Source organism: Protopterus annectens, chromosome 3.part0 (assembly GCF_019279795.1).
Source record: "Protopterus annectens isolate FY-2018-M chromosome 3.part0, PAN1.0, whole genome shotgun sequence".
Classification (NCBI taxonomy): domain Eukaryota; kingdom Metazoa; phylum Chordata; order Ceratodontiformes; family Protopteridae; genus Protopterus; species Protopterus annectens.
Window position 1 is genome coordinate 1,404,292,532 of NC_056731.1, and position 14,865 is coordinate 1,404,307,396.

The window sequence follows — 14,865 nt, forward strand, 5'->3', positions numbered from 1 at the left end:
TGCTCAGGAACGTTCTTCCATGAGTCACTCAGGGTGACGGAGCTAGGGACGCTACCCGTGTGTAAGAACAAACGGCGAGATTGAACACTCTCACATAAAGAAGTTATGTTCTTACCTTAACGTTCCATGTGGAGTGTTCATCTCGCCTTTGTTCTTACATTCCCCCCCTTCCCTCCCTCACATGTTTGGAAGAACGAGTAGGACTAGAGTCTGGTCCACATGTCTTTACCTCTTCCGGGTATATTGCCTCTTACCTCATGGGGTATATTTCGTTACCCTTTAGTTAATTTATCAGTGAGATAGTGTCTCTGAATTTTTGTGGCGGTATGTAGCCTTAGCACCTCAGGTTTATTGTTAGTCTGGTTTGCTTGCAAACTAGATCTGAGTAATGGCAGGGAGGATTGTGGGATATAGCCTGGTCTCGAGCTTCTCTAAGATGCAGAACTTTGCTATGCTGCCGACTTGGAGCCGAGGATCGGCTCCGAACCAGTGTGTAAGAACAAAGGCGAGATGAACACTCCACATGGAACGTTATGGTAAGAACATAACTTCTTTTTAAGGCCTTTCCGGCATTACAATCACAGCAACTTTCCCCTACTCTCACCCTTCAACCAATCCATGTGTCTGAGGAAGATTACTCCTCTTCTGAGGAGTCCTTTTCCTATGAAACAAAAATTGAACCCCCCAGGAATTCATTACTCCAGAAGAGAAGGAATCTATTTCTTCTGAATCCCCAGGAGAGTTCAGCTTTGGGGATACTGTCTCCCTCATGAGGGAACATTTTAAGTGGCAGGCCTCTGAGGTTTCAGAATCCAAGAAAAGGTACTTTGACCTTTTTCAAATGGAACACCTATCTCCTTCAGCTGTGCCTCCCTTACTGCCTGCTTTTCAGGATGCCTTCCTAGCTGCTTCACAGTCTCCTTGATCTCCCGGCCCATTTCCTTCTGCTACCTACACCATGGTAAGACCCTACAGGGCAGTGTCAAGGCCCACTCCACCAGCACAATGACTTATTCTGGAGTCTTCTTTAAAGGTTTAAACACCAACTCCATACTGGAGGCAGCCACTTGGTCCTCAGTCCACACCTTCACCAAACACTACAAACTGGATCATATTTCCAGAGCCAGGCCAGGGTTTGCCAGGGCTATCCTACACGGATTCCTGTAAACTTCATCTAGGCCACCTCCCAGTTCTGAGGGAGCTTTTGCACTCACTAGTAGAATACTGCAACATTGGAATAGAAGGACATAAGAAAGTTGTGTAAAATCTTACCATAACCATAGATGACCTTCTTTTCCATGTTGCAGTATTCCTTCCCACCCACCTTCCCCATTCTTATGACTACATTTGCTCTCTGGAGTGATATTGGACAGGCTATGCCCTTACAGGATTGGGTTCGACTTGGGCTTTTACTGTGTTCTGAGGGCTGGTGCATGCAGACGCCACTTTTATGGCCCACATTCCAGCAGCCACATCAGGCGTCCAACGCACCAACAGGGACTGAAAATCTTTGGAAACCTGGCTGGATAAACTGGAGAGGAAGAAGGCTAAACCCACAAGTAGAATACTGCAGCATGGAAGAGAAGGACATCTATGGTTATGGTAATTTTACACAACTTTCCTTTCTCCATGCTGCAAAGTAAGAGAGCCTTAGTGAGTTTTCTCCTCTGCCCTATGGTAGAGGAGATCCATGTACACTTTTTTACCCTTTCCCTAGTTTTGCACATTCCTGAAAAACTTGGAGAAAAAAGGCAAAAAAGAAATAGCCTTGTCACCCTTTGGTGGCCAAGAAGGATTCAGTTTCAAGATTTAGGTCTATTTTGGTAAAACAAAAACATCCCAGAAGAAGCCAAGGAAGTCTGTAATGATTAGAGCAAGAACACAGCTCCATCTCAGGCCCTTGCTGCTGTTTTAAACCTTCTGATGCTGCTTTCTGCCAGCTAGTATGTCCGTGATTATTGAAGCTGCCAGGAGGCCTTTTGACATATGTAGTGTCTCATTTTAAAGTTTCTCATTTTGGGCTTTGAGGTGTCCTAATTCCTACTTCAGTTTGCCAGTGCTCCAGACATATTTCAATGTTCTGTATGATTTGGATCTCAGTTATGCATGTGCCAACTGTTTGTCATAACCTCGTGGAGTGCAGGATTGGCCCGACATTTCCTCTTCAACCAGTACCTTAAAAGAATTTCACATTTCGGTCCTCCTTTGAAGAACCCCTCCTTAGGACTTTATCCTGTAACACTCTCACCTTTTAAGCCCACTGGTTTGATGTGGAGTTTCCAGCTTACAGAGAATCTTTTTTGGCTGTACACAAAGATTAGGTGGCCAGATCTCAGTCTCTCTATACAGTCTGTGAGGTTGCAAACACTTGAAAGAAAGAGAATTACATGTTCCCCATCGTGTGAATTAATGTGACCTCAGAGATTGTATGGAATACTGGTGATTTGAGAGTGCAAGGGGGATACAGCCCCCTTTACAAAAATGCTTTTAAAGTATGTTTGCTGCTGCAGTTAGGCTTTTGACACTGGCTTCTGCACAATGAAGCAGAACTCACTGTGGAGGTGTGGTTCCCCCCCCCCCAAAAAAAAAATCTTTAATGAGGACAATGGTACTAATTCCACAGAGGCGTGACTACTTCCATCGCTTCCTTCAAAATGTCTGAGGACATTAATGCCATTGCCACTTAATCATTAGTTGACACTTTCAGCTTCCATTATTGTTTGCATTATGACTTGATGAGATGAACTTAATTTGCTTTCTTGGTACATTAGGACTGAGGGTTTTGAACCCTTCCCTTTTGCTCTTACCACCTGTTGTAATGCTTGGACTTAGCCTTGTGGTAGACTGACCAAGAAAGATGGTTCATGATGAATAGGTTGAAAATACATTTTCCATATCCATTGATGTCTTGAGGGGAGCTTCCATGATGGGTCACAGCATCCTGCCTTCTCAAGTGCTTGTATAGGGTCTTCATCCTTTAGCTGCTTTGCAGTGTTTCATTTAAGTTGGGTAGGTATGGTGTCAGATTTTTTTTAATTGATTTGTATAAGATTTGCTTGCTCATTGGTTGAGATGAGCTGGTGGGCCATGGAGCTGCATGAGAGGTCTGCTAGTGCAGCTTTTGTGGTGATGTTCCTGCTGGGTAGAATTTTTGCACTTCTGAGAGCTGAAGCTTTTTGGAAAAAGCCAAACTGGAATGGAAAAGATGAAAAATCCATCAGTAGACTTGCCAATTAGGATTTACTGTAAGTTAGCTAGTACAGTAGTAATATGTGTATGTTGGAGTCCACCTTTGAAGAGGAGCTAGAGTATCCCTCCTTCAGATTTTTAACTTAAGTAAATACTTTAGACTAAATTTATTTTTTTAAGAAATGTATGCCAACTGTTTGGTTGAAGTATCTGCAGGCCAGTTCGTATGTTTTTGTTTGTAACTGGAATTACAGCAGTTTAAATCTTTCAGTATCTAAACTTTGTCAGTGTTGTGTGCTGTGTGTCATAGTAAAATGTGTTTTTGTTTACAGTGGAATACATTTTTTTTTTTTTTTTTTAAGTAAAAATGTTACAGATGTCTGCCTAACTACAAGGGATGTTTTGCATTTATATTTTTTCTTTAAAGCTGGGGTCGATGGACTGATATTCTGTCACATGGCCGCTTTAAACGTCAGCTGAATGAGCAGGATGTAGAAACCATTTGCCGAGCAATCCTGGTCTACTGCCTTAATCATTACAGAGGTGATGAGAACATCAAAAGTTTCATATGGGACCTAATCACGCCCACTGCAGATGGGCAAACACGTGCCCTTCTCAATCATTCAGGTACAAAGTTTGCTTTGCTGTGAGTGTACTTTTTTTTGTTTAACTGGAGAAGCCTACTTGTGTAGATTTAGTTGAAGACTGATCTATGGTGCCTGAAATCTTGAGAAAATCTTTAATGTATATGCATGGGGAAAATGAGGAAATGTCAGTTCTGCTGGAAATGAAAACTTGGATTGCTTTTGTCCAGTTTTGATTTATAGGGAACCATTGTTAGAATGGCAAAAAGTTTGGGTTTTTATGATCATGAGATGGTCCCAATACAGTGCGTTTCACCATAATGATTTGATCTTCAAGAAGGTTACTTGTTGATTTGAGGCATACACTTTTTTTAAATATGTTGAATTCTTTATGTAGTGTTTTGTTAGCTCAGGTTCCAGCATGGGAAAGAAGCCATCGTCTGAATGGTAAAATGTTTGCTTGGTTTGTGATCATAGGATGGTCTTAGTAAGATGAGTGTTTCAAATTTTACAGTGGTAACTTTCACTTGAAGAGTTCGTAGTTGGGTTGAAGCACCATACTGCAAAATGCATACCCTTCTTGACTCTTCCGCCAACTCTTACTGTTTATTTTCTTTATAGTATCCTTCCATAGCATTCTCATCTCTCTAATACTAATCAACCCTCTCTCCATGTCCTTAATTTTCTCTCCTGTACATTATTTCTCTTCATCTCATTCTATTACTGATCTATTTGGCATCAGAATATTCTTATTGCACCTTTTTATATTATTAGAAATAGTTAATATTTTGAATACACACACACGCACACACATATATATGTGTGTATATATATATATATATATATATATGTGTGTGTGTGTGTTTACGCGACATAGGCTGTCCACTTAAAAGTGTCTTGCTACATGCAGTGCATGTTGTATTCCTGATCACAACTTTTCCAAGCAATATTCTTTAAATGAATTTCAGTTTGCTGTGGGAGCTCTTATCCACTAATATATAAGGTTACACCCCTGTCTATTTTAAAATGTTTTATTTGTTGTGGGCTTTTCTCCACTTGTATGCAATTACTTGCCAACTATTGTAAAATATTTAATCTGTTGCAGGCTTTCCTCCTCTTGCATATAATTACTCAACTGCTTAAATGTTTTTGAATTGTGTTGTCGAGCTTTTCTCCCGAGCCTCTGCTGAAAATGGGTCATTGGCTCAGTCTGACTTTCCCAGTTATGAAATGAAAAAAAAATGGTGCTAAAGCTATTAAATGTGTAGTTAGATAAGCTTGATTGCAGGAAGGATGGGCAGTAAGGAGTGATGGATTTGGCAGACTTGTGGAGTTGAATGAATTTGATCACTTGTACATTGAAAATGTATCAGCAGTACAAACAAACCATGTAATCTTGAATGTGGCTATACAATAGGGATGAGTTTTTCTTCATTCTCTATTTATTGACATTTGTTGGGAAAGTCTGACTGGGTAAGAGCCCATTTTCAGTGGAGGCTTGTGAAGAAAAGCTCCAAAGTATTACAAAACATTTTAAGAGAAATAATTTTAGAATCTTCCAAAATACCCCCAAAAAACACGATCAGCTTATTTGTTAAACTCAAAAAAAAAAGCCATACTGGAATACAGCAGTCTTTAAAAAACGTTTTGAGCGCTTTCGTTCCAGTTGAAAAGGAACTTCATCAGACACACAAAACTGTGTAATTAGAGACCTGTTTTCTTTTTTTTTTTTTTCAATTTTAGAATCTTCAAAAATGCAAAAAAACATTTACATGCAATGTTTTATACGATATTTATACACAGAACAGTTAGTATAAAACAAACAGGACTTGCATTATGAAGTAAGAAAAAGCAAGCTTATGATATGTTTAGAAAGAAAGCCAGGAGAAAGAAATTGATAGAAGTTAAGAAGTGAGTGAAGAAGGGCGATTAAGGAAATGTAAGAGGAGGTACAAGTTTGCATTTAGGAATATAGTTTATCCTGGTGCTGAGCAAGAGCAGAGTCAGCTTTAGGCTAGGAAGTCTTTCAGAATTGTTTTGAAGGATGGGAGAGTATTGAGCTGATGGATGCAGCTAAGGAGTTCCAGGACTTAAGCAACATTGTACAAGTATAGACCGTGCCCCAGCAGTTTTGATAAGCATGTGGATAGATGAGTTTTTGGCCATTGGATCATAATGACTGACTGGGAACATCGTTGCATAGAATGTTTAGTGCTGGACAAGCAGATGGATGTTAGATAATGTTATAGGTGGTAAGAAGGGTTTACTATTGAACCTGCAAAGTGACTGCTGTCGACCGGCATGTGGTCGAAAGGCAGTTTTCAAATGGGCAGAATGCCAACTCAAGAAACATCGACAACACTACAGCGAATGGGTAGTTAATCTGAGTTCAGCATTGTGGACGGAGATCGCAGTTCAGAGAGGAACAGGGAATTAACCCATTTCTTCACTGTAGTGCGAGTTGGTATGTATAATTCACGGGGGGGGGGGCACAGGCCCCCCCCTCATGGCGGGTGCCTGCAAAATAGTAAAATACACATACAGTTGACTGTGGAATGTCATGGTATGGTAAGCTGCATAGCATGTGTGACTGACGTCACCTCCTGCTATGTCAAATACATTGAACTACGGGTGTCGATGCATTCAGTTTTGACCTGGCTGCATTTTCGCCATTCCAGATTCAAGATTTCGGGTCGACCATGTGACCAGTCAATGTATGCAGTTTTGAGGTTTCAGTAGTAAAACCAGTAAGAAATTGTGTGTATATGAGTCAATGGGGTAGTTCTAATCAATTTGGTGCTCTACAGTGTTGTGTTTTGAAAGGGGTATTTGCTACAAATTAAGCAACTTTGTTATAGCATTGTTCACGTTTTGATTTTTGTGATGCCTGGAGATTAGTATGGAAGGGAGTGCCATAAAAAAGTTTGGCGAGAAGTTAAGTAGGGGCAAGTGTAGTTTTACTTGCACTGGTGAGAAAGTTTTTGGCTTTGTAAAGCATTCCTAGTCTTTGATGGATTTGTCTTGTGCAGTTTTGTATATGCATGTCAAATTCAAGGTCATCATCCACTGTTATCTGTAATAATTTGCTATAAGAAGTGGCTTTGGTGCTTGTATTATCAAAAGAGAAGAATTTAAATTTTGTATTTTTAATGAGAAAGGGATTTGGCAAGAAAAGTATTAGTTTAGTTTTTTTAGGGTTGAACATCAGTTGTGTTACAAAGCTATATTTCAGTAGCTGTTGAAGCTTCCTGAGTAAATTTTTGAGGCATGCCATGTTGTCAGATGTGCAAATGAGTGAGTCATGTGCGTTAGGGAGGCCTGCTGTGTGGAGGGTGTTGGTAAGAATGTTAGAGGAAGGGACCAAGGCTAGAGCCTTGGAATACATCTGTGTTGACTGGGAGCAATGGAGAGAGGGTGAAGTGCCATTTTACTTACTGGTGCCTGTTGGATAGGTAACTTTTGAACCATAGAAGGGTGGGTTGAGAGAGACCTAATGAGGACATTTGAAGTAGATGTTTGCTGTCACAAACTGTGTCGAAGGCTGTAGACAAGTCTAGAAATGAGGAGACTAATCTGCTATTGTATAGCTTAACTGTGATGGTGTCTGTACAGGTTAGAAGTGCAGTGTTAGTACTATGAGAAGACCAGAAGCCATGTTGTGTGGGGAATAGGTGGTGTTCCTGCAAGGAGATAGGTTAACAATTGATCTGAAGTAGGGACTTAATTTGTCAGCAACCTTTGGGATACGGATCCGATCTCGGATCTGAGCCCGTAACTTCTATCACAGCATAGATCCGAGCTCCTAGCTCCTCCCCTTACCCATAATCCCCTGCCTACCCTGACTGACCTCAGATCTAGTTTGCCGCTCTTCAAGCAACAGCTAGATTCCAGAGCTCTTGGCGATTTTGTGAGAAAAAAAGTTTTTTTCTTCTCCTCTGATTGAGTGGTTGTGTGTGCGTGTTAGGTTTACCCTTAACGCACTAAAACTTCTTATTTTTAGCTTACTTAGCTTAAATTTTAATTTTAATTTTTCCTTCCCTGCTGGTCGTAGCGTGTGTGTGTGTGTGTGTGTGTGTGTGTGTGTGTGTGTGTGTGTGTGTGTGTGTGTGTGTGTGTGTGTGTGTGTCTTGAGTGTAGGGGCCTAGTGAGTGTGCTTTACTTTAGTTATGTCGGAGGCCCCTAAAGCCATTTTTTCTAAATGCATTGAGTGTGGTCACAAGCTTTCACCAGCTGATGTCCACACTCGGTGCGTTAGGTGCCTTGGGCTTGAACACCTCTCTCCGGGTTGCACGATTTGCGCGGCGTTCAACCCCAGGGCACTTAAGGATCGGAGGTCGAAGCTGGTTCTGGTGGGCCTTTTACCCCCAGACTCTGGTTCGGCCTCCAGTACTTTGGTGGCCGCTACCCCCCCCGGTAACGGTCACTCCTGCCTCCCTTCCTCCGACCGGGACTCAACCTCTCGCTTCTGCTCCGGAGGATAGGGAGTCCAGGAAAGAGAAGCGGAGGGAGAAGCACCTTAAGCGGCGGGACGAGGACTCATCGGCCCCGCCCGCCAAGAGGGCTTCTCCGTCCAGGTCTTCTCAGTCTCCTCCTCCTTGGATCCGATCCCCTTGTTTCTCCCCGGGACCCGAGGAGGAGGTGACCCGGTCCCCGTCGAGGTCATCGAGGCGGCACTCCAGGTCGGCCTCGGTGGCCTCTTCGAGGTCCACCTTTAGCATGTCAGATGCGGACATGGACCGGATGATGATGAGATTCATCCAGGCCTAGATGCAGATGGGAGTGCTCTTGCCTTCCCCTGGGGCTCACCTTTTTCGCCCCTATTGCTCCTTCTCCGACCCGCCTTCCCGGTTCGGAACACTCGGAGCCGAGCCACGTTGGATCCGGGGGTGGGTCGGAGCCGACCGTGCTGGGCACATTGGCTCCGGCTCCCTCGAGTTTGTCGGATCCGACCTCTCTGAGCCGTGGGCCGAGCTTCAGATCCGAGGGATTCGGTGTGCTTTCGGCTCCGTCCTGGTCGGAGCACATGGTCCCTCGGATCCGACGTTCTCGGCGCCGGGTCCGATCCCCGCTTCGGATCCGAGTGGGAGTCGAGTCTCGGATCCGTCAGAGAGCGGCTCCCCCTCGGCTTTCGCTGCGGTGGAGAGGGCACTATCGAGTGCTTCCAGGCCTCCGGTCCTGGCTTCGGCTCCCTCCCGCACTTCTTATCTGGTCCTGGCTCCACTCATCCGGCCCTCGGGGCAGCCTGCCTCAGCGTCTCTAGGAGTTCCAGTGGAACAAGATACAGCCCGTGAGGGCTCCTCGGACAGCCCCCCCGAGGAGGTTCCTCACAAGGCAAAGTGCAAGAGGAGGCACATAGACTCCCCTGAGAGTCTCACCGAAGATACGGACTTGGATGAAGAGGAAGGCTCCCCTAGGTCACCCCCCCGAGGATGTCTCCTTCGGAGACATCATGGAAATGCGCAAAATCGGGGGGGGGGGGGTCTGCCCCTATGGCTTCCTCTGATGAGTCCGTATTCCTTGAGGCAGGACCATCTACCTCTTGGGTGTCCCTTCCACCCGACCCCTTGGTGGATCTCATATCCACTAGGGCTTGGAAGGAACCGGACACCATAGAGCCAATCCCCAAGCGCCCGGACAAAATTTTGAGCCCCCCTGCAGAGAGATCACACTGGAGCAGAGGTCCCCCTGTGGATGCCATGTTGGTGGCTGCAGCCACCAAGAAAGAGTTGGCTCAGGAGAGCCCCACAGTTCATCCTCCGAGCAAGGAGTCACGTGCGATGGACTGTCTTGGGAAGCGGGCCTTCAGTTCAGCGACCTTCTCTATGAGGGCCTTGAACTACATGGCACACGTTATTTGGATGCAGCGGGATCTAATTAAGGAATACGCTGCTTCCCCCCCAGGGTCCATGTCGGAGGGAGACAAGGATCTGTATTCCTCCAGAATGGCCACCCTCCGCTCTATTTCTAACACCTCTATGTGGCTGTTGTCTCATGCTACGGAGGGAACCGCTAGAGCAGGCAGAGTCGGGCTTGTCATGAGGAGACAGGCCTGGCTCCGTCACTGTGACTTCTCGGAACCCTTTAAGGAGTCATTCGCGAATGCCCCTTTTGATGGTTCTGCACTGTTCGGCAAAACCGTTCGCGACACTCTTGTCCAGAGCAAGAAAGATGAGAAGACTTTGTCTGCCGTCTGTGTCCGCTTCTCTGCGCCCCAGAGGTCCTTTTCCAAGAACCAAAAGGGTCAGAAGAAGATGTGGTTCCGAAAATCGCATCAATCCCAGTCTGCTCAGGACAACCAGTCCTCTCGTGGCAGAGGAGGACAGGGAGGACGCCGCCCCAGAGGCAGAGGGGGTCCCAGGAATTTTGGGTCCAGAGAACCGTTCTCTGAGAGGCCCACTCAGAACCCCTGAGGGGTTACCCGACTGCTCCACTCTGGAGGCAGTCGGGGGGGTGTTTTTCGAGGCACCTAGCAATGTGGGAGTCCATAACAATGGATCGCTGGGTGCTTCGCATTATATCCAGAGGTTACCCAAATCCCTTTATCGTAACCCCCAGAATCAGAGGCCTTCCCGACATACCACCCAGTCAGAGGGAGGTGGCTGCTGCAGAAATTCAGCAGCTTCTGCAAGAAAGAGCCATCCGGCCCGTCCCCCCAGATCAAATCGGATCAGGGTTTTACTCCAGGTTCTTTCTGGTGCCAAAAAAGACGGGGGACTTGAGGTCCATCCTCGACCTCTCTCTCCTAAACCTGGCGGTACACAAAGAAAAGCTCCGAATGGTCACATTGCAATCCATCCTCCTCTTATTGCAGGAGGACGACTGGATGTGCTCCATAGACCTCAAGGATGCGTACTATCACATTCTAGTGGACAGGTGTTCCAGGAGGTTTCTCCGCTTCCGGCTAGGAGCCAGTCACTTTCAATTCAGGGCCCTCCCCTTCGGCCTTACCTCAGCCCCCAGGGTGTTCACCAAAGTCCTAGCGATAATAGCGGCCCACCTGAGACTCCAGGGAATTCAGGTCTTTCCATACCTGGACGATTGGCTCCTTACAGCCCCAACAAGGCATGTACTTTGTTCATGCAGGGATTATTTCCTCAGTCTGGCTCCGCTATTAGGATTAACCATCAACATGACCAAATCCTCTCTGATCCCTACACAGGTGTTGAATTTTATAGGGGCAAGACTGGATTTCAGACAGATGCTTGGGTTCTTGACTCCAGATTGGCTTCGGAACCTGATGTTGCACGTGCAGGCCATCCTTCAACTGCAGACTCCTTCGGCGGAATTGGTCCCGAGGGCCTTAGGATCTATGGCAGCTGCAATCCCTCTGCTGCCATTGGCCCGGTTGAACATGAGGGTCCTTCAGTGGACCCTCCAGGTACAATGGTCCCTGTCTCGCAACCCCCTGTCTCATCCCATTTCCTTAAGCAAGGTTTGCAGAAGGTCGCTCGTGTGGTGGCTCCAGTCCCCCAATCTCCACACGGGACATCCCTTCTCACTACCACTGCCAGTCGACACAGTGATCACGGACGCTTCTCGCCTGGGGGGGGGCATTTTTCAGGCAGAACAGTCCAAGGCACGTGGAACGACGTAGAGACCTCTTTGCATATCAATGTCCGAGAGATGAGGGCGGTGCTTTTGACGTTGCAGGCACTACACAGCCCTCTCCCGGTAGGGACTATTGCAGTACAGACAGACAACATGTCAGTCGTCTGGTACATCAACAAACAGGGGGGAACCAGGTCTTACCCCCTTTGCCGCGAGGCCATGAGAGTGTGGGAATGGGCGATTTCCACCAACCGCTTTCTCATAGCAACGCACATTCCGGGATGTTCCAACATTCTAGCGGACAGGCTCAGTCGTACTATCCTGACTCCTTACGAATGGTCTCTCAACCCTCGAGTTGCAGAGCAAGTATTTGCCCGATGGGGGCAACCTTGTTGCGATCTTTTTGCCTCTCCTTCAAACACCAAATGCAACGATTACTTCGCTCTGATCCCCCCTCCGGGGGAGTCCCCGAGAGACTGTCTAGTTCATGCTTGGCCTCCCGGTCTGCTTTATGCCTACCCTCCCCTTCCCCTGATGTTGAAATTATTGCAGAAAGCCAGGCAGTTGGGGAGCAAGATGATCCTCATTGCCCCATTCTGGCCTCGTCAGATATGGTTCCCTTACCTATGGTCTCACCTAGTGTATCCACCATGGATTCTGGATCCCCTCCCGGATCTCATTTCTCACCCTCTCGATCTTCCGACTCCGAACCTGGTCAACCTCAAGCTGATGGCTTGGTTGCTCCAGTTCCACTCCTCATAAGGACTCCCGGGATCTCATCACCTGTCAAAGCCATTCTTGTAGCAGCTCACAAGCCTTCCACCAGGAGGGTTTATCGGAGTAAGTGGAAACGTTTTACCATTTGGGCAGAACACAGTCGTTTAGACCCTTTTACAGCCCCGATAGCGTCAGTTCTAGACTTTCTAACCTCTCTCTTTCACCAGGGGGCTAGTTCTTCCACAGTCAAGGTACAACTTGCAGCAATCTCATACTATCACGTGGGGCAAGAGTCTGGCCCTCTTATCACTTCCAAACTGTGTAAGACCTTCCTCCTTAGGCCTCCAGTCAAAGAGGTGGTACCTCCATGGGATTTATCCCTAGTCTTACAGGCCTTGACTGGTCCCCCTTTCGAACCAGCGGCCATGGTTGATCTCAAATTTCTCTCTTGGAAGACAGCTTTTTTGGTGGCCATAACCTCAGCCAAAAGAGTATCGGAATTGCAAGCTCTTTGTGTCAAACCACCATATTTGGTCTTTCACCCTGATAAGGTTCACCTCGGGATCAATCCGTCCTTCCTACCCAAGGTATCTTCAGAAGCGAACATTAATCAATCTATCAATCTCCCAGTGTTTTTCCCCAACTTTCAAAACAGAGGAGAGTACAAGCTGCATTCATTAGATGTACACAGACAACTACGTTTTTATTTTCATAGAATTGCTGATCATAGGCAATCCGATCAGTTGTTTATCTCCTTTGCCAAAAGTAATTTCGGAAAGCCAGTTTCAAAAGTTTTCTCTCTCGATGGATCTCGAGTTGTATTCTCTTAGCATATCAGAGCTCGGGAAGGCCTGCACCTCAAGGAGTCCATGCTCATTCTACTAGGGCCGTTGCTACATCGGCGGCCTTTCAAGGTAGGGTTCCACTGGATGGGGCTTCATCTCACACCTTTATCAGCCACTATAAAATAGATGTCTCCCGAGGCAGGGTGTCCTTTGGCTCTGCGGTGCTCCGGAATATCCTACCATGAAGGCCACCCAAGATTTAGGTAGCTGGGGACTCTGTCTCAAAGGTTGCTGACAAATGAAGTCCCTACTTCAGATTAAGAAGTTATGTACTCATCATAACGTTCCATCTGAGTAGGTATCTTCATTTGTTTACAACCATCCCCCCCTTCCTTCCCCCTGACCAAAATGATCGTTCTTGAGGTTCTTAGCATCTGTTCCCTTTGGGACACTTTTATCAGCTGTGCTATGGGGCAAACTTGATCTGAGGTCAGTCAGGGTAGGCAGGGGATTATGGGTAAGGGGAGGAGCTAGGAGCTCGGATCTATGCTGTGATAGAAGTTGCCGGCTCGGATCCATATCCTAAAGGTTGCAGACGAATGAAGATAACTACTCAGATGGAACGTTATGGTGAGTACATAACTTCTTATTTTTTAATACGTTATACATTACATGTTCTCTCTCTCGAATAATAGATGGCATTCAGTCCAGCATTTCATAAGTTGCTCAGTTCTTGCCTTCCGTTAAATCCCACTCCTTCTCCTGAACCTTAATCTGCATATATTCTTAGAAATTCCATTTATTTCTATGTAGTTTCTTCTTCTTTCAGCTTTTCCCAGTTAGGGATCGCCACAGTGGATCACCTGTCCACTCATGATTGGCAGTGGAGTTTTACGGTGTTGAGTTGCCAGCCCGGCACCCAGCCTTCCACAGAAGGCACACACACGCGCACACTCACCTAGGGCCAATTTAGTGTGTCCAATCTACCTACAACATGTCTTTGGGATGTGGGAGGAAACCGGAGCACCCGGAGGAAACCCACGTGATCACAGGGAGGACATGCAGACTCCACACAGAAGGCACCCCAGCCAAGGACCGAACTGGAGAACCTCTTGCTGTGAGGTGGCAATGCTAACCACTGCGCCACCGTGTCTGCCCATTTCTACGTAGTTTCTTCCTTTATGTAAATGTCCCTATTGCATTTCTTTATCTTTGGCAATATTCAGTACTTCAAATACAATTGGTTTACATGTTGAATTTCATTTTCTAGTAATTGTTTTTATGGCAACCAACAGAATCAAACTAAATAAGGATTTATTATGTCTAGACATTTCAAGTCCTGTGTCCTAGCTCAGAAGAATCTTTTTCCTTAGTTACAGCCATTTGTTCCCCTGATATTTCTGATGAAGTACTCCGTAGGGAATGTTTAAAATCTCCCTACTCTTTACACTTGCAAGAAATTCGATAGTGAGGCACACTGATGTCCCACTCACTAGGTTGAATAAGGAGAAAGTAACAGTCAGCTGCCTGTCAGGCGCTAGGATCCACCACATAATGCACGCACTCAGGTCCCTCAACAACCGGTACAAATATGACTCTGTCGTCGTACATGTGGATGTAAATGACCTGAGACATACCTCCCTGGACTACATGAAAAGAGACCTGGAGGAGCTAGCTCTCTGATTATGTAGCCCAGGCGGGTATGACCCTAGCCCTGAGCAGCATCCTACCGTCACCCAGAATGATACCACAGTACAAGCAGAAAATGATTGATGTCAACAGTTGGCTAAGTTTCTGGTGTCATTCTAAGGGGAGATCCAGTATCTGTCTGTCTGGGATGATATGATTGATGGACCTCAATGCTTTACCAGAGATAGGCTCTTGCCACCCCTGTAGTGCTTTTTTTAGGCGGTGTTCCAAAGACCAGGTTACCACCGTAACAGCTACAAACAAATGCAATCTGAGGGTCATGCTGCTCAACACTAGAAGTCTAAATCTCAAAATGCACTTGCTCGAAGCACTCCTTAAAATGGAGAACATCG

At 46.0% G+C, this 14,865-nt stretch overlaps 1 protein-coding gene across 1 annotated transcript in view; it reads left to right on the forward strand.

Moving 5' to 3' along the window:
- Positions 1 to 14,865, forward strand: part of CHD7 (chromodomain helicase DNA binding protein 7) — a 2,781,650-nt gene that overhangs the window by 2,358,933 nt on the left and 407,852 nt on the right. Inside the window, exon 24 of the mRNA XM_044065875.1 lies at positions 3,617 to 3,835. Within this exon, the coding sequence (XP_043921810.1) occupies positions 3,617 to 3,835 (219 nt within the window). The remainder of the gene's footprint in view (positions 1 to 3,616; positions 3,836 to 14,865) is intronic.